The sequence below is a fragment of the Aegilops tauschii genome, chromosome 2, assembly GCF_002575655.3.
Source record: "Aegilops tauschii subsp. strangulata cultivar AL8/78 chromosome 2, Aet v6.0, whole genome shotgun sequence".
Lineage (NCBI taxonomy): Eukaryota > Viridiplantae > Streptophyta > Magnoliopsida > Poales > Poaceae > Aegilops > Aegilops tauschii.
The window spans coordinates 385,432,330-385,453,089 of NC_053036.3; the positions used below are offsets into that span (position 1 = coordinate 385,432,330).

At 49.2% G+C, this 20,760-nt stretch overlaps 2 protein-coding genes across 11 annotated transcripts; one reads left to right on the forward strand and one right to left on the reverse strand.

Annotated features, from left to right (window-relative positions):
• Positions 1 to 1,785: 1,785 nt before the first annotated feature.
• LOC109757263 (uncharacterized) lies at positions 1,786 to 5,738 on the reverse strand. Its single transcript, XM_020316081.2, has 3 exons — positions 4,400 to 5,738; positions 2,741 to 2,970; positions 1,786 to 2,635 (listed from the first exon to the last, which is right to left on the reverse strand). The coding sequence occupies exons 1-3, from the start codon at positions 5,547 to 5,549 to the stop codon at positions 1,955 to 1,957; spliced, it is 2,061 nt and encodes a 686-aa protein (XP_020171670.1). The 5' UTR covers positions 5,550 to 5,738; the 3' UTR covers positions 1,786 to 1,954.
• Positions 5,739 to 6,699: 961 nt separating this feature from the next.
• On the forward strand, positions 6,700 to 14,202 carry LOC109757261 (uncharacterized). 10 transcript variants are annotated; one of them, XM_073508630.1, is made up of 8 exons: positions 6,702 to 7,294; positions 7,695 to 7,797; positions 7,900 to 8,049; positions 8,700 to 8,787; positions 8,945 to 9,046; positions 12,438 to 12,544; positions 13,109 to 13,367; positions 13,764 to 14,202. In XM_073508630.1, exons 4-7 carry the CDS (start codon positions 8,770 to 8,772, stop codon positions 13,224 to 13,226), a joined length of 345 nt encoding a protein of 114 aa, XP_073364731.1. In that variant the 5' UTR covers positions 6,702 to 7,294; positions 7,695 to 7,797; positions 7,900 to 8,049; positions 8,700 to 8,769; the 3' UTR covers positions 13,227 to 13,367; positions 13,764 to 14,202. The 10 variants fall into 10 exon arrangements, 5 of the variants coding, with proteins under 5 accessions (XP_073364732.1, XP_020171667.1, XP_073364731.1 ...); XR_012202798.1 differs by lacking the exon at positions 8,700 to 8,787 and having other exon boundaries at positions 6,765 to 7,294; positions 12,448 to 12,544; positions 13,109 to 13,184; positions 13,252 to 13,367; XR_002231475.4 differs by lacking the exon at positions 8,700 to 8,787 and having other exon boundaries at positions 6,768 to 7,294; positions 13,109 to 13,184; positions 13,252 to 13,367.
• Positions 14,203 to 20,760: the final 6,558 nt, after the last annotated feature.

Genomic DNA, 20,760 nt, shown 5'->3' on the forward strand with positions numbered 1-20,760 from the left:
CGTTTAACCCCTTTAAGCTTCCTAGCTGCGATGGCTCCACGACTAAGTCCTAGCTCGAGGACATCTGCCGGGACAATTCCACGACAGTTAGGTTTACCTTAATACTTCTTTTGTAGTTGCGGATGCTTGCAATAGGGGTTAATCATAAGTGGGATGCTTGTCCAAGAAAGGGCAGTACCCAAGCACCAGTCTACCCACATATCAAATTATCAAAGTAACGAACGCGAATCATATGAGTGTGATGAAAACTAGCTTGACGATAATTCCCATGTGTCCTCGGGAGCGCTTTTCTCATTATAGGAATTTGTCCAGGCTTGTCCTTTGCTACAAAAAGGATTGGGCCACCTTGCTGCACTTTAGTTACTTTCATTGCTTGTTACCCGTTACAAATTATCTTATCACGAAACTATCTGTTACCTACAATTTCAGTGCTTGCAGAGAATACCTTACTGAAAACCGCTTGTCATTTTCTTCTGCTCCTCATTGGGTTCGACACTCTTACTTATCGAAAGGACTACGATAGATCCCCTATACTTGTGGGTCATCAGCGTCTCGCTCTCCATCATATCTGGAAGAAGATCCCCCGAAGAGGAGGACTGTTGAGGAAGGCTGCATGCCGGACTGCAAACATATATTTTAAATATTACCCCTGCAACCAGGAAAGGACGGGATATGTTTAAAGCACCCTTGTTCACTTACGATTCAGCTAAGGGCTTGTCCCTGCGGAGGAATTGCGTGGCAACGTTGCCTCCCGAACCAGAACCTCCTAACAGGGATATCTTCCCTCGCTTAGAAGCCTTTATCTTCAAGTCTTCGGAGGCGGTCCTCTTCTTCCCATTGGGAGAAGGGATGTCAGTTTTTCCTTCCCTTTCGTCTTCGGAAGAGGGGGTTCCAATCTCCCCGGACGAGGTGCCTTCTTGCTCTCCTCCTTATCTTCCCTCGCCGGCACTTGATATGGTGCCGGAGCCAGCATCCTTGTTAACACCGGATCAGCTGAGTCTTCGGGAAGAGGGGCCGAACACCTAATTCACTCCGCCTTCTTTATCCAACCATGGCCGAGTATGGTTTTCTCAGTATACTGTTATGAGAAATTTAACTAATCTGTGTTCAGGAGTCGAGTGCTTACCGAGGTATCCGGATGGTTGCAGTCAAGGCCGATGTCCTCTGTAATATCCGGCCACTGTTTTCGTGTCCCGAAGAATAATTTCCACATGCGGAGAGGCCGTCACTAGCACGGTAGGACCCAACGGACTAGCATTACTTGGATTACGTTGATGAGACCGGTGTCCTTTTCAATGAGGCTCCGAATGTGGCTTTGCAGCGTCTGCACTTCATCAACGGATCCCCAGTCCAGCCCCTTATTAATCCATGATGCAAGCTGTAACGGAGGCCAGATCGGAACGCAGGTGTAGTTGCCCACTTGATACCATGGGGTTCAGTAATGTAAAACCAATCCCGCTGCCATAGGTCGAAAGTTTCCGTGAAAGAGCCCTTTGGCCAGGGAGTATTGGTGAGTTTGCTCACTGCAGCATCACCGCACTCCGCTTGTTTCCCGTCAACTACCTTCGGCTTCACATTAAAGGTCTTGAGCCATAAGCCGAAGTGTGGGGGATACGGAGGAAGGCCTCGCATGTGATAATGAACGCCGAGACGTGAAGAAAGGAGTCCGGAGCTAGATCGTGAAAATCTAGCCTAGCCAAAAGAAGGCTGACATATAACGATCTGAATAATAGTCACTCACCAAAAGAAAGAAAGACAATCGGACATAAAAAAAAAAAATCTGAATTGGCCCTCAAACTGCTCAGATAGAATGATTCACAACATATAAATTGTTGTCAGCACCAACATAGATCGTTATATGATCTCCGACATAGATAGTTATATGATCTGATGATAGACACAAGTCAGTTTGACACCTTACATTACTATATGGCAGGGCAATCGGTGATACACCTTACATAGGACAATCAACGAGTGAGAGATACATCTTTTCCTTCACAAGCAACGACCAAGCTACAGTAACCTCCACGGTGGCGCCACCATCACCAACTGGACAAGTAAGCGTCTTTGTTTGACACTTCTGAACAGGAAAGTCAATACTATCCTTCCGAGCAATATGGCGACCAGACTTGCCATAAGCTTCAATGCTCACTCTCAGTGTCCCATATGATTCTACGGAAATCACTTTCCTTGACAAATGAAGGTACCCATCTGATCCTCTACGCATTCCTTTACCACGGTGATCAAACAGCACAACTCGCCTACAAGTGGTGTCACGGGAACATATCGGAGCAGCAGAAGACCACCAGCAAACAACTCGGCATCCATGCTTAAAAGGCCAATGCCCTTTGGTAACACGTACACCCACGATGGTAGCTTGGAGTGATCTATCAAGTTGGTCAAGGGTTACCTCAGTTGTACAGCTCTGGTTGGAGAGCAAAAAAGTCCGTCCATCACCACCATCAGTGACGCTGGCCAAGGAAGAAAAAAAATCATCTGTACTGCCGTAACGCTCTCTACAGCTGATCAATGTTTGGGACTGTGCTGCATCGGTTACTTGAAGTTCAACTTCAAAGTCAATATGTCCCGAAACAACAATGGCACGAGACGGACCAGTCAAGCATAAGCAAGGATCCTGCAAGGCATTATACCATCATTGTAAACACCTAATCGTAATGCACTACAAAGTCAGGAGGAACAAACAAATGAAAATGAGCAAAAAACTGAATAGAGTACATACTTGTTCATTGAGTTCTTGGTAGTTAAACTCTGACCGAGAGAATAAAATGTTGCGGTTGTGATCCACAGTGTCTCGAGCAGCAATCACACCGTACACTCTGAGTGGCCAGTTCAAGCCTCTTAAATCCTTTATCTTGACTGAATAGATCTGCAGAGTAGTACCGCCGACAGCAGCAGGGGAATGGATGCCACCAGGTGTGTAGTGTGTAAATTGCATAGGGCTCAGTATGGCTGCAGCACAAAAAACAAGCATCAAATGTCAGAATTCTAATATGAATAAGCAAATAAAGTAAGCTTCGTCATTGCTGAAACTACTGCCCAGAATTCTAATATGTACAGACCCCTACATTGCTGAAACTACTGCCCAGATTTACTACTAAACACGGTTGACACGGTCACAAACCATATGCCACCTCTTCTTCATACCCTTCAAACACCCACGCATCATCGCCCCTGCCTCTCACGTAAGGCCCTTCCCGGCGCCCCTCACTTGCTGCCCAACCGTTGTCTACTTTGTGTGTTGCACTATGTGCAAAGAAATCAGTCAAGGTGCAGGCTTGAGTAAAGAGAGATGCAGGCTTGAGTTTACTACCATCTATTAATGTTGCATACAGTATTTCCAATCAATTTGTGATTATAAAATTCTGCTTTATCCATAAAGGGAGAGGGCTGTAAGTTTAAGATTCGAATTACTGAGGTGATTTCCACGGACAACTGGTGGCACAGAAATTCCAAGGATTGCTGGAAAAAAGGTTTAAGCAGAGAGAGACACTCATAAGTGTCCATGCTGTCCTGTTACTACACCAGTCCCAAGGTATCACAGTGTTACAATTGATAACTTTTTTTTCAGTCAATTATTCAAAAGTACACAACCCACCTGACAGTTTTATCATGGCAGGCACAAAATATCTGTAAATGCGACAAGACAGCGATCCTAAAGATCGAATGGATTCATCATTTGCACAATTTACATTTATCATGGCAGGCGCAAAATATCTGTAGATGCGATAAAACGGCGACCGTAAAGATCCAAATGGATTCAACATTTGCGCAATTAAAATGTGAGGACAACAGCGAGAAATAATCACAGGAAAGGAAGCATCTATTTGTGGCAAGCTCTATGTATCAAGCTGGGCACAAGCCATCTGAGTTACCTAAAGTTGGTGGGTAAACAGTTTATTTTTGTGGCTTCCCCAACAGATAATTCTCTAGATGCTGAAGGCCATTTCTTCCAAGTGGACTCTACTGAGACAGTGTCCAGGTGGCACGAACCACCCTCTAATCAACTCGGGCAACCAAGTGCAACAGTTACAGATTTTCCACCTGAGGGCTCTAACACTGCTACTCCTCCACTTACAGAGGATCCGTACACCAAGATAGCAAAGTGCTTCTAAGGTATAATAATATTATTTGCAAGCAATGGGGAATATTGGTGACGGGGCTGCAGACACAAAGCAATACTACTAAAGGCAAGAAACATAAAGGATGTTGGACTACCAGGAGAATGATCCATCGAGTCTATTATAAATGCCATTTTAACTTCATGTCTTCTTACTGATATTTCTTTTATGATAATATATAATTGAGAAATGAAGAAGCATTGTGGTGCATGAAAATATTACCACCACTACCAGATACAAGGATAAAGGCAGTTACTTACTTGTATCCATAAATCTACCGCAACGTCCGATCCTGCTGCCCCACACGTCTTCCCAGTATGTCCGGTCATAGGCGAAAAATTGTTGCTCGATGTCCATCCTTTCCTTGAGATACTCCATTGTGGATTGGTCCTTGTCCTGCTCCTCCTCTTCAACCTTAGCGACCTCATACTTTTTCTCCTCATCCTCCTCCATAAACAATGTGTTGTCGTAATTATTTGGAAACTGAGAATACTTGGTGAAAAGACTCAACAAGTCGACGGAAAGATCCTCCTCCTCTTGCACCTGCATCGTCTCCGGGTGCTGGTCCGTATTGAATTCCTTGGAGATGAGCATATTTAATCTGACAGCAGTAGTGTGCAGTTCGCTGGCCTTGTACAAGCAGATGGGCCCTGGAGAATCGGATTTGTTGAGAAAATCCAACATAGATAGCATCCGATGGCCCATGTCCTCCATGGCTTGGAGCATTGAGTTGAGGTAGTCTGCAAGGTCTTGTTCCCCATCATCCCTAGCTGCAGGGTATGGCTGTCTCCGCCATGTTTTTTGAGAATCCACTTGTTTCCAGAGAGAAAACGTGGGGGTAATAGAGACAAGCAAGTCTGTGCGCTCCCTCTCCGCGGAGATGAGCTCCTTTACCAGGGTTTGGTGCTTCCCTGAAAACTCTTTGCAACTCTGCTTCTGCTTCAATAGTTTGCTCTGTTTTTTGCTGAGCTCCTTCATCTCATCCCTCTCCATCGCCGGCTCCTTGCTGGAATCCCTCACCGTCCCCTTGCTGATTCCCAATTGGGGTTGGGGCTCCATACTTATGAGGGACCCCGAATCCTCATCGCCAGAATCGGAATCAGAATCCCTCTCAATCTCCGGCTCCTTGATGGAATCCCTCTCGGTCCCCTTCCCTAACTCGATTTCTATGTTGTTGAGTACCATCTCCAGATCCCTCAGCATCCCCTTCCTCTGCCGCGGATTCTTGTCAAAATGCCGCACCGTCCCCTCCCCCTCCTGAGACAACTCAAACCTGAGTCTCTCATACTCCTTGGTGAGTTTCTTAAGCTCCTTCCTGAGTTTCTCATCCTGGTCCTTGCCGGACTCGATCTCAGTCCCCTTCCCGGACTCGCTCTCCGTCTTCTTGGATAGTTCCTTCTCCTTCCTCATCTGCTTCTTTTTGAGTTAGCCCAGATCGCCCCTCAGATCCAACTGCATCTCCTGCTCCTTGCCGGAACCGCCCTCCGTCCCCTTCCCTGACCCGCTTTCCATCTTTCCCCTGAGTTCCCCGCCGCCGCCTCCGCCTCCTTAACCTCGTGTGGATTTTGTGGGGTTGAGAAGGGAAGGGATGGTAAACCACGCCGCCGCCGCCGCTTGCCTGGTCGAATATTATATACTACAGTACTACAAACCGCCCCGCGGGGTCTCACGCTCAGCCCGCCACCGGCCCACTGGATCGCTTTTACTACTCGAATGGTCCTAAAATTGTCTTGTCTTCACTCCAAGAGTTCACTCTTATACAAGTCTTTTTATAGACATGTTTTAGAGAGTAGATTCACTCATTTTACTCCACGTGTAGTCTGTAGGAAAATCTCTAAAAAGACTTATAGTATTTAGGAACGGAGGGAGTATAATTTTGGTGGCCAAGTTTAGCAAGCACTCCGTCTAGGCATTTGATGAGGCAATGTTTTGCATTTCGTGTTGTGTATCCCAAAAATTATAAATTCCAGGAGGCATTGAAAGGGGGGCGATGCGTATCACTCGCAGCCTCGCTCATGCTTCCCCCTATATTGCTTATCCGTTTTTTTTTCTTTTTTTGCTGCATTTTTGGCAACGCTGGTTTTCTTATAGCATCTGTGCTAGGTGTTTTTTTTCGAGGGATGCCTGCTGAGTGCTAGCTGCCGGGTCACGGAGTAATTAAGCCGATCCAACAAATACCAAACAAACGCTCCGTCTGGGCCCAAACTACATATTTGTCGGCCTATTAAGAGAGGGCTAAACCACGTCATCGCTGCTCGCATGGTCCTAGTACAATATATAATGTTTACTCAAAAAAAGTAGAATATATAATGAACTATGGTATCGACTTCCAAGCAAACGGCCGCTCTCCCGAAAAATGGAATTACTATTATTAGATCCAGAAGATTATATTAATAATATTATTGGTTATTATATCATTTATAAATTGTATTAAGTTTTTGTTTTAGATTGAATTATCCTTTTCTTATTATTTTAACAATTGTTCTAAGTATTTAGTAGTTATAGATGTCTAAAAATCTTGGAAATACATTTATGAAATGAAAAATATTTTTATAGAAATGGGGAAAAAGTTGTATGATTTTAGGGCCCTTTTGGCATTTTACCTTTTCAATTTTTCGTGGGTTAAATTTTTAAAAAAGCTAAACAAAGACTTGGGCTTTAACTCGGCCTTCTAGCCCACTTGTATAGCTGTCTGAGGACATAACTCTCCCAGCCCACTGGTCTAGCTGGGTGAGGAGATAACTCTCTCGGTGTCTTAAAAAAAATATCTCTCTCTCTCTCTCTCTCTCTCTCTCTCGGTCACATCTCTCTCTCCCGATCCCCTTCTCTCTCTCGACCGCCGCCAATGTCGCCGGCCTCCTCCGCCGTCTAGCGTCGCCCTGGAACCCCCATGCGACGCTGCTAATGCTCCACCGCTTCGTTTCGTCCCTCGCGTCCTGTGCTGTAGCCCGCGCTCTCGCCGTCGCCATCGGCGCCATGGACGGCGGCAGCTCCGGTGCTTCTCGTGCTCCTGTCCGACGCCTCAGCGCCTCCGGCATCGCCGGCTCACCCTGCCTATGGTTTTCTGGTGCGGTGGTTACCCCACGGCGGCCGGTGGTTGCCCCACGCAACTCCGGCGACCGCTGACTCTCTGCATCGGCTACAATCCCGGTTTGGTGAGCTTCTCCTACTCTGCTCCACAAATGTCTTGGCCATGGCCGTAGCTGTATCGATAAACTGCTACTGGTGATGTCTTTGGATGATTTAGAGTGTTCTGATGTTGCTCTAAATTACTGTTATCTCTCCAGTTGCTCCTGTTTATGTTCTGGTCTATGCCCTGGACTTGTGGATTTGGTTTAATCCAGTTCCTTTTGATCTACGGGTCCATGTTCTAGTTCTAGTTCATGCTTAAGGACTGATTATTGTGGAGTTGGTGCTGCCTCGGATCCTTGGTGCACTTATGGTTATGTTGTTGCTCTGTATAGCTTCTAGTTTGGGTTTTCTACAAATCCAAGGGCTTGTGGTTATTATTTATTTTGATCATTTGCTACTGTTGTGTAACACTGAATGGATCAGTGGCATGAGCTATTGGTTAGTTACCTACGACGAGCTATTGGCCTGAGAGCCTAGAGAAGGGAGGTACGGACGAGCACCTCTACGACGTCGCCTCCATCGTTGCGTGAGTGTCGCGCCAACTACCTCCACAACCCGCCGGGCTCACCAACCCCAGCTACTGGCGGGGCACCCTCCGCCCATGCTGACATAAGTTCTCTGTTTGCAGTCTCGGTGATCCAGAATTTGGCTTCCTTCCTTGTTGTAGCAACTGGGCCTTCTGCTGCTCCTAGCTCGATCTCCACCCTGCTATCGCCATCAATGTCCCCATTCTCTGCCCTTGTCCTCCTCTGCCAGCAGCTCCCGAGACTTGCTAACGGTGGGTGCTCCTCTCTGTTTTCCTTCTCTGTTGATATTCATTTGTGATGGATTAAGGTGGCTTAGTGCTAGGTGATTTGGTTGGGTGCTAATGGTTCTAGTTTAATGGTTGATGATGGGCTGTACCGTTCTGCGTGTGCAACTTCTTTATATGCGTGTGTGCGTGCATTTTTGTTGAACTGGATGCTGCTGCTACTCTTGTTAAATTATCATGGTTGTCATTTTGGATTGTAAGGAAAATAAAAAAGGAGTCATAAGCAGTGGTTATGCACTTGTTTTTATTACCAACAATATGTAAACATGTAGTGTGTGTTACATGCTAATGTGTTTAATTTCTGATATGTTGATCATGTCCCTCCCTGTACTAGATTATTAGCTTAATTTGAGTGCTTAGCTGCTAGACATCTCCTTTGCTTGATAAACGTTTCTTGTACTATCTATAGAAGACTAAGAGCCCGTTCGGCACTCGGCCAGCTCCGCAAAATAGAAAGATCTGCGGAGTACCGATTCATCCGCTCCGTAATTTTCAACTGCGGTTCCGGCAGCTCCGCGAGCGGAGTCGAGGAGCAGAGGGCCTCCGAACAGGCCTTAAATAGCTCAACTCTAAACTTTGAATAAATAAATAGCTGATCCTGTTACTTCATTCCTCAGAGCTATGAGTGATGATGGGCACCCTGCTGCTTTGTTTTGCTGTGGGTGACTGATAGTTCTTCTTCTCCGAATGGAACTATATACATTCATAAGTGGTCTGAACACTTCCTTTCTTCATGTGGTCAACACCTTACCATAGCTGCCTGAATAAAACTCTTGAAAGATCATTCATTTACATGGTCTGTTTTACTCTCTACCATTCATTGATATTGCTGATTAATTCTGTTCTATCTGTTTTGCCCAAGGCCTCGGAACAACAAACACAAGGGAAGAGGCTCAATGGTAAAGAGGGGGCAGAGAGCTATCTGCGAGGCCTACAGCGGGCAGCAACACCAGCAGGCGTTTGGGTAATGATAGCCAGTTCCTGTTAAGGTTTCCTTGCGCAAATCGATTGATTTGCTGGTTATTCTGACCTCAACTGAATCACATTTGATTGGCTGTTTTACTTCTGTGATCACGTCACTGTTTTTGAGTCGAATGACTAGTCGATGAGTCGTAAAAAAAAAGTCAGACTCAACAACGTGTTGACAAGTCGACGAGTCGCGACTGCAGGGTCGACTATTCAAGAGTCACGACCCCAGAACGACTCGTCGACTTGAAAACCTTGGATCACATCAACTTCAACGTTGTCTGGGACTAATCATCCGTCTCCTCTCTCTATTCGGTTCCGTGTTGCTTTGGTTATTTGTGTGCAATGTCCTTTCTACTTGAAGGGATTTTGTTATCTTAATCTTATGTTAATGATGAAACTGAATGTTCTGTTTGAGCTTGATCTTTAGTTGAATCCGTGCTTCAGCTATATTGAGAGCCAGTGATATCATACACCAATCATTCTGGAACTAAGTGTTGTGTTTATATTGAAAATTTTATCAACCAGCCAGCCTATCATTTTTCTTCTTCGGAACCAACAAAAGTTGGTACATTTTGGAGGTGAATCAAACATTCATAGATTTTGTATTTCCATTGCCAATATGGCTTCTCTTTCGGCTTGAAATTGTTTAAAATCCTGCATGTTGCTATCATCATTGATGCTAATTGATGAATATCTTTCCCACTTACGGCGATTCATAACCAAGTTTATGCACCATTGTGTTTTGCATGTTGTTTTTGTTAGGAATAAGCAACTTGTATTCCCATGAGGCCATAGGCCGATATATATACATGTTCAGGTGTGGAACATATGCAGGAAACCCCTTATACAACGGGATAAATACAAAGGGGTACATGACCTATATTATAACTCTAACACCCCCCCTCAAACTCATGGTGGAGGAACAACACTGAGTTTGGAGAGATAAAAGCCATGTTGCGCTCTAGTCTGGGCCTTCGTCAGGAAATCCGCCAACTGTAACTCGGAAGGCACATACTGAAGAGCAATAACCTGATCCTGCACAGCAGCGCGCACATAGAAAGCATCAACACCAATATGCTTGGTGAGCTCATGCTTCACAGGATCGCGCGCAATGCTAATAGCACCTGTACTGTCAGATAAGAGCATAGTCGGTGTAGTGACAGAAACACCAAAATCCTGAAGTAACCACCGTAACCAAGTCACCTCTGCCGTCAAAAGAGCCATAGCTCGCAACTCAGTCTCAGCACTCGAACGGGAAACTGCAATCTGTTTCTTCGTCTTCCAGGCAATGAGAGAACCGCCAAGAAAAACACAGTAAGCAGAAAGTGAACGGCGATCAGAAGGATCACTAGCCCACGTAGCATCCGCATAGGCCTGAAGCTGTAAAGAACTGGAGCTAGGAAAGAAGAGACGGTGAGAGATCGTGCCCCGAAGATATCGGAGAACACGAAGGAGATGACTATAATGAACCGATTTGGGAGCAGAGACAAACTGACTCAGAATATGAACCGGATAAGAGATGTCCGGACGAGTGACAGCTAGATAGACAAGACTGCCAACGAGATGACGATAACGCGTCGGGTCAGGGAGAGGATCACCATCAGTAGCACGGAGGTGAACATTGAGCTCCATAGGAGTCTCAACAGTGCGCTCGTCAGAAAGAGCAGCACGAGCAAGAAGATCCTGGATATACTTTTCCTGGGATATAAAAAAGCCATCAGAGGTAGAAGAGACTTCAATCCCAAGAAAATAGCGAAGAGGTCCAAGATCAGACATAAGAAACTGCTCACTAAGACGGGCCTTTACAAAGGCAATATACTCGGGGTCATCCCCAGTGATGACCATATCATCAACATAGAGAAGAAGAAGAGTCCGGCCACGAGGAGAAAGGTGAATAAACAATGCTGGATCATGAGCACTTGCTGAAAAACCAGCAGTAGTGACCACAGAGGCAAAACGCTCAAACCAGGCGCGAGGGGCTTGCTTAAGGCCATAGAGAGAGCGACGAAGACGACACACCATGCCATCAGGAACAGAATACCCAGGTGGTGGCTGCATGTACACCTCCTCACGCAGCTCACCATTAAGAAAGGCATTCTTAACATCAAGCTGAGATATAGACCAGTGGCGTGCAGAGGCAACGGCAAGAAGTGTACGAATAGTGGTCATATGGGCCACAGGAGCAAAAGTCTCGTCATAATCACGACCATGCTCCTGCTGAAAACCACGAGCCATGAGACGAGCTTTGTGACGCTCAAGAGAACCATCGGAGCGAGTCTTAACCTTGTAGACCCACTTACAAGTGATGGGACGGACTCCGGGGGGAAGAGAAACAAGATCCCAGGTACCAGTGCGTTCAAGAGCAGCAATCTCCTCTGCCATCGCAAACTGCCATTCAGGATGAACAACAGCCTGACGGTAAGAAGTCGGCTCAAGAACAGCAGCACCAGCGGTGGGAAATCCAAAGCGATCAATAGGCGGACGAGGACGAGAACGCAAGCCATAAGTAGGCTGAGAGGAAGAGGACGACTCATCCAAGGAAGCATCCACAGATCGTGAACGACGAGTGTAATGCTTCCACGAGCGAACGGCGGCCGCGGGAGGGGCGGAGTCCAGGCGGGAGGGGCGGACGACCACGAGACCTGGCACCTGGCGGGCCTTTGGGCAGGCGGGAGTGGCGGCTGGGACGTGGAGCACCCGGCGGACCTGAGCGGGCCTTCGGGCAAGCGGGAGTGGCGGCTGGGACGTGGAGCACCCGGCGGACCTGAGCGGGCCTTCGGGCAGGCGGGAGTGGCGGCTGGGACGTGCGGAGGAAGCAGCGCCTCGGCGACCTGTGCGGGCTGGAGATCGGCGAGGCGGGAGCAGGCCGGCAGGGATCGGCGCCGAGCGGGACCAGCGGGGCGCCTGGAGATCGAGGAGGAGCCTCCCTGCGACGATCGAGGAGGAGAGGCGCCTGGCGGGAGGAGAAGTAGCAGCGACGCCGAGCGAAGGGAGAACGCGGCGACGGCAGGAGTGGATCGAAGCACGAGTTGCGCGTGCGAAAAAAAAAACCTAAAGCTCTAATACCATGTTAGGAATAAGCAACTTGTATTCCCATGAGGCCATAGGCCGATATATATACATGTACAGGTGTGGAACATATGCAGGAAACCCCTTATACAACGGGATAAATACAAAGGGGTACATGACCTATATTATAACTCTAACAGTTTTTAGTTAACCACTTCTGTCTAGATTATCTTAGGCCAGCATTTCCTCGGGTCTCTTGGTAGCTTTGGTATTACGATGCAGCCACTTTTTGGCCTTAGTATACAATCTGTGTATTATGTGTTGTTCATTCAGAAGTAGCTTTGCATGGCTGATGTGATGAAGGAACTATCCAACAGTTTTGCGCAGCCGCAGGTGCTGGACAGGAGCAGCAGAGCGCGTTTGACGGCATGCTGGATCTGCTCCTGGTCCGCGTGAGAAGGCCGCCAAGAACGTCCACACCAAGGTATACCTCCTTCCCCACCTCCCCTGCTCCACGATATTTGTGCTTGTGGTGAGGTGCTTGCTGGAGATTAGATTTTCGTCGGTTGCATTGCTCCAGCTTAGCTCCAGGAAGGAGATGTGTTGTGCTGGCTGTTTGATGACATTCTAGTTGGTGGTTCTTGATGCTGTAGAAATTTGTCCTCTTATATTTTTAATTTGTGTTTATTGGGGTCAACTTATAGTAGCAGCAGCAGCATGGTTGCAACACACTTTAGTAAAGGTCGCTTGCTTGGTTTGTGGTGATGATGCATCGAGTATATATATGACTCTGTTGCTGGTGACCTCGAGATGAACAAGTACTTGGAACCAAGCATGATTGTGGATGAATATGTAATCGATAGTTTGTAAGTAATCCAAATAAGGTGGGGTTGCTCCTGTTTAGAAGCATGTTTTTGTTCCTTACTCATGTCTGTCCCTTGGACTTGGGAGCCATGTTCTTGCGTGTCATGAGTTTGGTTACCGTGGTAGAAAGATACTAAAGCGTGGTGAATTTTTAACACCCCTGTTGGTTGTGGGTGGGTTGCAGCAAGGGCAAGCAAAAGGAGAATGTGAACAACGTGATGATGTTCCACCAGGCCACCTACGACAAGCTGCTCAGTGAGGTAACACTTATTCTTGGTTGGCTTTTGCTGGTAAGACATTAACCATTAGCATTTCCTTGTAATGCAGTGAATGGGATGTAAATATCCGAAGAGACAAGTATGCATCTTGGACACTTACTGGCATATGTTATCATTGCTGAGAATGAAGCTATCGAAAGGGAGCGTTACAAATTGATGCTGCAGGTATGTGTGCAAGCAATTCACTTTGACTCGTATATTGGTTTGTGCTGCAAAGTATGTAGAACTGAACTAGTTTGTTCCGAATTGATATAAAGTGTTGCATGATTGACCCAAAGGAAAGAAATGTGGTTTGCTAAGTGAAAATCTGTAGCAGCGGCTAGTTTGTTGATTTGCCTGTGCACTGAGACAGAATTGTTTAAGTTTCTCGAGGTCAGTGATTTTGCTATAAAATGCAGTGCAAAGTGTTGCTGTGCACTTGTGCAGGTCATTTTCCTATCATTATTTTTTAGAGATTGAGAAGTGGTGGGTAGAATGCAGTGCATGCATAGTTATTACATCCTATGCAGAGTTGATTAAATGTTGCTTTGTTCATTGATTAATCTTGTTGTCTCTACCCAGGGACAGGGAGGGGGCTAATTTGATGATGGTTAGGACGGCAACGAAATCTCCTATGCTGGAGATGGACTCGCTGTCGCCACGGAAGGTTGTATATCAAAGGGCTCCGGGCGGGAATACTGATGGTTGGAGCTTTGTCGGTGTCTTATATTATTGCAGTATAGAGCCTGTATATCGGAGCTTGTCGTTTGGGTTGCTATATAATTAATGTGATGTTGTGGAGAGTGCTACTCGTCTTAGGTTTTCCTTGTTTTGTATCCACACAGGTGATGCCACGCGGCAAGGTCCTGCTTCTTTGAGGAGTAGTGTATATAGGAGAGGTGCATTTCGGAATTGAGGAAAGATATGCTTGTTGCAGCTGTGTTTCATATATCAGGCTAATGTAAATTTTGAAGTTTATTATGAGCACTTGACTTGTTTAAGAAAAATGTAAAATCAACCAGTCAGTTTGTTTGTTTACAAAGAGAGAGAGAGAGAGAGAGAGAGAGAGAGAGAGAGAGAGAATTGCTGTGTAATGGTACATCTCTTATTCCCCTGTCTTGATACTTGTGGTTGATTGATATGCTGAGAAATTCTTGGCTTAAATATAAAAATGGAGGGAGCATTGTGCTCCCAGTCATTCCTTTGCGTGAAAAATAATACTGAAGGGATGAGTTTGGTTCTGTGTGTTTGTGGTGATTGTCTTGGCAAAATCAAGAGCGAAGGAATAATGTGGAAGTAAAATCAAGAGCACAATAAGACTAACACCTGCACGCAAAGCTTCCTTCCAATGTACTCGTACGTAGGTGCTAGCTAGTTTTTTTTTCCGCCGACAACCACGTGTATGAAATGACGGAGGATGAGGCGGAAACAAGGCCGCCTGAGGCGACCGGATTTCTTCCGCCGTCGTCTCGATCCTCGCCCGGCGGCGGCGTAGGGGGATCGCCACAGATCGGATCTCGCTCTCACAATTCTCGCGCGGTGGTGTCGCCGAGAGGAAAGGATGGGCCGACGGGATCAGGCGGTGACCATGTCGCCTCGACGCAGCATGAGTTCGGACGGGAGGAGAGAAGATGGACTCAATGGCGGGTTACTTTTGCCGTCGGGACGGATCCGGGCGTATGGATCGAAGGGCGTCTTCGATTCACTCTGCCTTCGCGCTGGATGGCGCTCCTCGATTTGGAGAACGAAGTTCTCGCCGACGACTATCTTCCGGACGGCGACTTGATTGAGGTGGGGTTTCAATTCAAATTTGATTCTTATAACGTGGTTGTCGGCGATTGCGTGCAGATAGATTTACGTCCAAAGGCAACGGAGATGGTTGATCTGACGGGGCCCATAGCGATGGCGACGATGGCGCCGGGGTCTTCGACGCCGGCCCGCGCTGACGCTCCCGGTGATCGCCGGAGGGTGGGTGGGAGATTCTGGGTTCTTGCGTACGATGACAGCGGAGATGACGAGGACGACGGTGGGCGATCCGGCGGCTCGATGGCCTCTTCGCCTACTCCCTCAGATATAATCTCTGAGGCTTTTTCTCCCGGACACGATGAGGATGAGGTGGCCGAGATCGTGGAGACGGTCGTCCCTCCCGAGGACCTGGCGAGGAACGGCCTGCGGCCCGGAGAGAAGCTGGAGCTGCTCCGGCGTGTCGTCCATCGGAGGACGGCGCGAACGCATCTCGGCCATGGAGGGGTCCAATTCCCAAGGTAAGTCTTCCCAAACTTACGGTTTTCGATCTGGTTGCGCCAGAGGCGTGGATGGTTGTGGTCAGACGGAAGAAGGGTTGTCGTGCGGCGGCCGGCCGGCAGCAGGCGGCGCCGGCGGCATCGATCGGGATCGCGGCGGCGAGGGCCCTGCGTTTGAATTCCCTGATTGGCGCGTGTGGGCCTCCGGTGGTTATTGGGCCTCCTTCACCTGGGTATGTGGCCCAGTGCGAAGGGGCTGCAGTTGGGCCGGGCCTAGTATTACTGGAAAAGGTTGGGCTCGAGGCTACATCGATCGTAGACGTGAGAGACGCATGCAGTGATCGATCGGTTTCCTCCTCTCCCTGCTCGCGCCGTAGGGTTCTGGTGCGGCGTTCTCCTCATCGGCGGGCGGATCCTGGCGGTCGTGCTCGTCGCATCCCCCCGCTAGTGTCCATGGCGGGACGTGGTGTGGCGGGGAAGAGGCCGGCCGAGCCCTCTGGGGCGGGCCGCGCTGGGGCCGCGTCGGGCGGTGGCCGTGGTGTGGTGCCTTCGGTTGTGCCGCCGCCAACTGTTGTCTCCGGTCGTGGAGCTGGCCGGGGTGCGGTGCCCCCCGTGCCGCAGGTGGGAGGACGAGGCGAAACGTTGCCGGGTGCGGCCGTGGGGCGTGGTGCCACGGCGTCTGCCGGCGCTCGCGTGCTGGTGATTGCGGCCTCGGGTTTGGCGCCTAGTCGTGGTGGGCAGACTGGTGGTGCTGCTGGTAGGGGCGGCACGGCGCCTAAGCCGCCAACGACGGGGGCGCCGGGGTCTGTGGGACATCTGCCTAGGCAAGCACCGCCACCCCACTTCGTCACCAAACCTGTGGCTGGTGCTAATTCCGCGCCTCGGGGACAATGGGGAGACGATGGTTTCGACACCTATGGGGTAGGTGTGCACCGTGGCTCGTCGTCGACGGGCGGTGGCCGAGGTTATGCTTGGCAGAGCGACCGTTCCTGGGTCCCCAGGGTGGCTTTGTTGAGGGTGCTTCTGGCCCGGATTCTAGACAGTGTGGTGGCTTCCGTGGGCATCGTGGTGGTCGGGGCGGGCGAGGGGGCCGGTACCGTCCACGTCCGCCGCCACCATCGGTTGTTGTCGAGCAGATGACTGATAGCGGGGCTGCCGAGGAGCCTGTGTTGACCGGTCACGCTATGGAGGTGGTGACGGCTCTTGCTTCTGCTTCGGCTCCTGAGAACGAGGTTATGCCTGATGTGTCCGTGGAGATGATGGACAGGGCTGAGTCTGATAGAGCGTCCAAGTGGGCGCTCAGGAAGAAAAAGATGCTTTGTTATCGTTGCGGAGACAAGGGTCACTTCATTGCGGAGTGTGTGGCGCGGTTATGTGATACCTGCGGTAAACTGGCACACGAATCTGGGGATTGTCCGTTACTGCGCGATCAGGCACCTTCACTCATGATGTATGGAGTATACTGTGCTGAGCTAACTTTTTTCGAGTCTCCGACTGAGCACGAGGTGCCTGACGAGTCTCCGAGTCAGACCACGGGGATTGTCAAGGTCACCAGAGGGGAGGTGTCTGAGACACAGATCGTGCAGAGGCTTCGAGAGCTGGCTCCTGGGGATTTCCAGTGGGACCTTGTCAGTCTTGATGATAAGATGTTCAGGGTTGAGTGCCCGTCCGTGGAGGATCTGCAGAGGTTTCTAAGTTTTGGGATGTGTAAGGTGCCGGGTACTGATGGCATCCTTGAGTTTCAGGAATGGAAGCTTGTCGAGCCTCAGGGCATACCGCTTACGCAGGCGTGGCTGCGCTTTTCCGGGGCACCTTCCACACCGCTGCAGGATGCTCGGGTTGTGGCCAGCTTGGGCATTCTTGTGGGGAAGCCTGAGCGTGTGGACATGGCTTTCACCAGAGCTCACGGGATTGCTCGGGTTCTGGTCAGTATTCTGAACGTTGAGTATGTGCCGGAAGTGGTTAAGTGGGCTTATCGAGGCAGGATTTATAATCTGGTTATTGAGTTTGAGGACGAGAGCCTTCTGGCTACGCCGGCTCACGTGTCTGACGTTGATATGCACGAGGGTGACGGTGGCGCGGGAGTTCAGGATCCGCCGGTCGAGGACTCTGGACGACAGCTGTTCATGGGGCCGGGGTCCGAGACCGCGACGACCGGGGATGGAGCTGCCCAACCCTCCTCGGTGCCTTCGACGACTCTGAGATTTGGGTCCTTCGAGCCTTTTTCTGCACCACCGAGGTTGTGGAGCGATCGGGTTGAGTCAGAGGAGGCTTTTGAGCTCGCTTTGCCTGCTTTGGAATTTCTGGATGTTGTGGATTCGGGTTCTCGGGATTTTGGGGTTTCATCAATTTCGGTCTGGGGGGGGGGGGGAGGAGGTGAGTCGGCAGGTGGCCACTCCCTCTTCTGCTCAGCGCGGTTCCCCCTCAGGAGATGACGCAGCTTATCGGTCATGGCGTGCCGGGAGGAGCCATAGGCCAGGCGGTTTCGGGTTGCTCTTTTTGTGCTGAGGAAGGGGATGCGGGGCAGGTGGCTCCCGCGTCCTCTTCTTCGTTGGGAGGAGGTCTGGGTCAGGAGGCCTCGGATACCTCTTCTCCCGTTGTGTCTTCCTTTCGGTTGGTGCCGGCTTTTCCTTCGGGAGTGGGCTCGGGGCAGGTGGCCTCAGAGCTTTCTCCTATGGTGGTGGCTTCTCCGGTGCGGGGTGGGGAGCTAGTGTTGGGTAACGTAGCAGAAATTCAAAATTTTCTACGCATCACCAAGATCAATCTATGGAGTTTACTAGCAACGAGAGGGAAGGAGAGTGCATCTACATACCATTGTAGATCGCGATGCGGAAGCGTTGCAAGAACGCGGATGAGGGAGTCGTACTCGTAGCGATTCAGATCGCAGTTGATTCCGATCTAAGCACCGAAGAACGGTGCCTCCACGTTCAACACACGTGCAGCCCGGTGACGTCTCCCACGCCTTGATCCAGCAAGGAGAGAGGGAGAGGTTGGGGAAGACTCCATCCAGCAGCAACACGACGGCATGGTGGTGGTGGAGGAGCGTGGCAATCCCGCAGGGCTTCGCCAAGCACCGCGGGAGAGGAGGAGGAGGAAGAGGGGTAGGGCTGCGGCAAAAAGGAGACGTTCTCATGTGTCTTGGGCAGCCCAAACCTCAACTATATATAGGGGGGAAGGGGGCTGCGCCCCCCTTAGGGTTTCCACCCCCAAGAGGAGGCGGCCAGCCCTAGATCCCATCAAGGGGGGCGGCCAAGGGGAGGAGAGGGGGGGCGCCCCACTATATGGGCCCTAAGGCCCATCTGGACCTAGGGTTTGCCCCCTCCCACTCTCCCATGCACCTTGGGCCTTGGTGGGGGGGCGCACCAGCCCACCTAGGGCTGGTCCCCTCCCACACTTGGCCCACGCAGCCTTCTGGGGCTGGTGGCCCCACTTGGTGGACCCCCGGGACCCTCCCGGTGGTCCCGGTACATTACCGATTTCACCCGAAACTTTTCCGGTGACCAAAACAGGACTTCCCATATATAAATCTTTACCTCCGGACCATTACGGAACTCCTCGTGACGTCCGGGATCTCATCCGGGACTCCGAACAACATTCGGTAACCACGTACATACTTTCCCTATAACCCTAGCGTCATCGAACCTTAAGCGTGTAGACCCTACGGGTTCGGGAACCATGCAGACATGACCGAGACGTTCTCCGGTCAATAACCAACAGCGGGATCTGGATACCCATGTTGGCTCCCACATGTTCCACGATGATCTCATCGGATGAACCACGATGTCGGGGATTCAATCAATCCCGTATACAATTCCCTTTGTCCATTGGTATGTTACTTGCCCGAGATTCGATCGTCGGTATCCCTATACCTTGTTCAATCTCGTTACCGGCAAGTCTCTTTACTCGTTCCGTAACTCACATCATCCCGTGATAAACTCCTTGGTCACATTGTGCACATTATGATGATGTCCTACCGAGTGGGCCCAGAGATACCTCTCCGTTTACACGGAGTGACAAATCCCAGTCTCGATTCGTGCCAACCCAACAGACACTTTTGGAGATACCTGTAGTGCACCTGTATAGCCACCCAGTTACGTTGTGACGTTTGGTACACCCAAAGCATTCCTACGGTATCCGGGAGTTGCACAATCTCATGGTCTAAGGAACTGATACTTGACATTAGAAAAGCTCTGAGCAAACGAACTACACGATCTTGTGCTAGGCTTAGGATTGGGTCTCGTCCATCACATCATTCTCCTAATGATGTGATCCCGTTATCAACGACATCCAATGTCCATGGTCAGGAAACCGTAACCATCTATTGATCAACGAGCTAGTCAACTAGAGGCTTACTAGGGACATGGTGTTGTCTATGTATCCACACATGTATCTGAGTTTCCTATCAATACAATTCTAGCATGGATAATAAACGATTATCATGAACAAGGAAATATAATAATAACCTATTTATTATTGCCTCTAGGGCATATTTCCAACAGTCTCCCACTTGCACTAGAGTCAATAATCTAGTTCACATCACCATGTGATTAACACTGACAGGTCACATCACCATGTGACCAACATCCAAAGAGTTTACTAGAGTCAACAATCTAGTTCACATCACTATGTGATTAACACTCAATGAGTTCTGGTTTGATCATGTTATGCTTGTGAGAGAGGTTATTAGTCAACGGGTCTGAACCTTTCAGATCTGTGTGTGCTTTATGAATATCTATGTCATCTTGTGGATGCTACCACGCGCTATTTGGAGCCATTTCAAATAATTGTTCTACTATACGAATCCGGTTTACTACTCAGAGCCATCCGGATTAGTGTCAAAGTTCGCATCGACGTAACCCTTTACGACGAACTCCTTTTCACCTCCATAATCGAGAAAATCCTTAGTCCACTAGATACTAAGGATAAGTTCGACCGCTGTCATGTGATCCATTCCCGGATCACTATTGTACCCCTTGACCAACTCATGGCAAGGCACACTTCATGTGTGGTACACAACATAGCATACTGTAGAGCCTACGTCTAAAGCATAGGGGACGACCTTCGTCCTTTCTCTCTCTTCTGCTGTGGTCGGGTCTTGAGTCTTACTCAACACTCACACCTTGTAACACAGCCAAGAACTCCTTCTTTGCTGATCCATTTTGAACTCTTTCAAAATCATGTCAAGGTGTGCGTTCTTTGAAAGTATCATCGGGCGTCTTGATCTATCTCTATAGATCTTGATGCCCAATATGTAAGCAGCTTTTATCCAGGTCTTCCTTTGAAAAACTCCTTTCAAACAACCCTTTATGCTTTCTAGAAATCTTACATCATTTCGG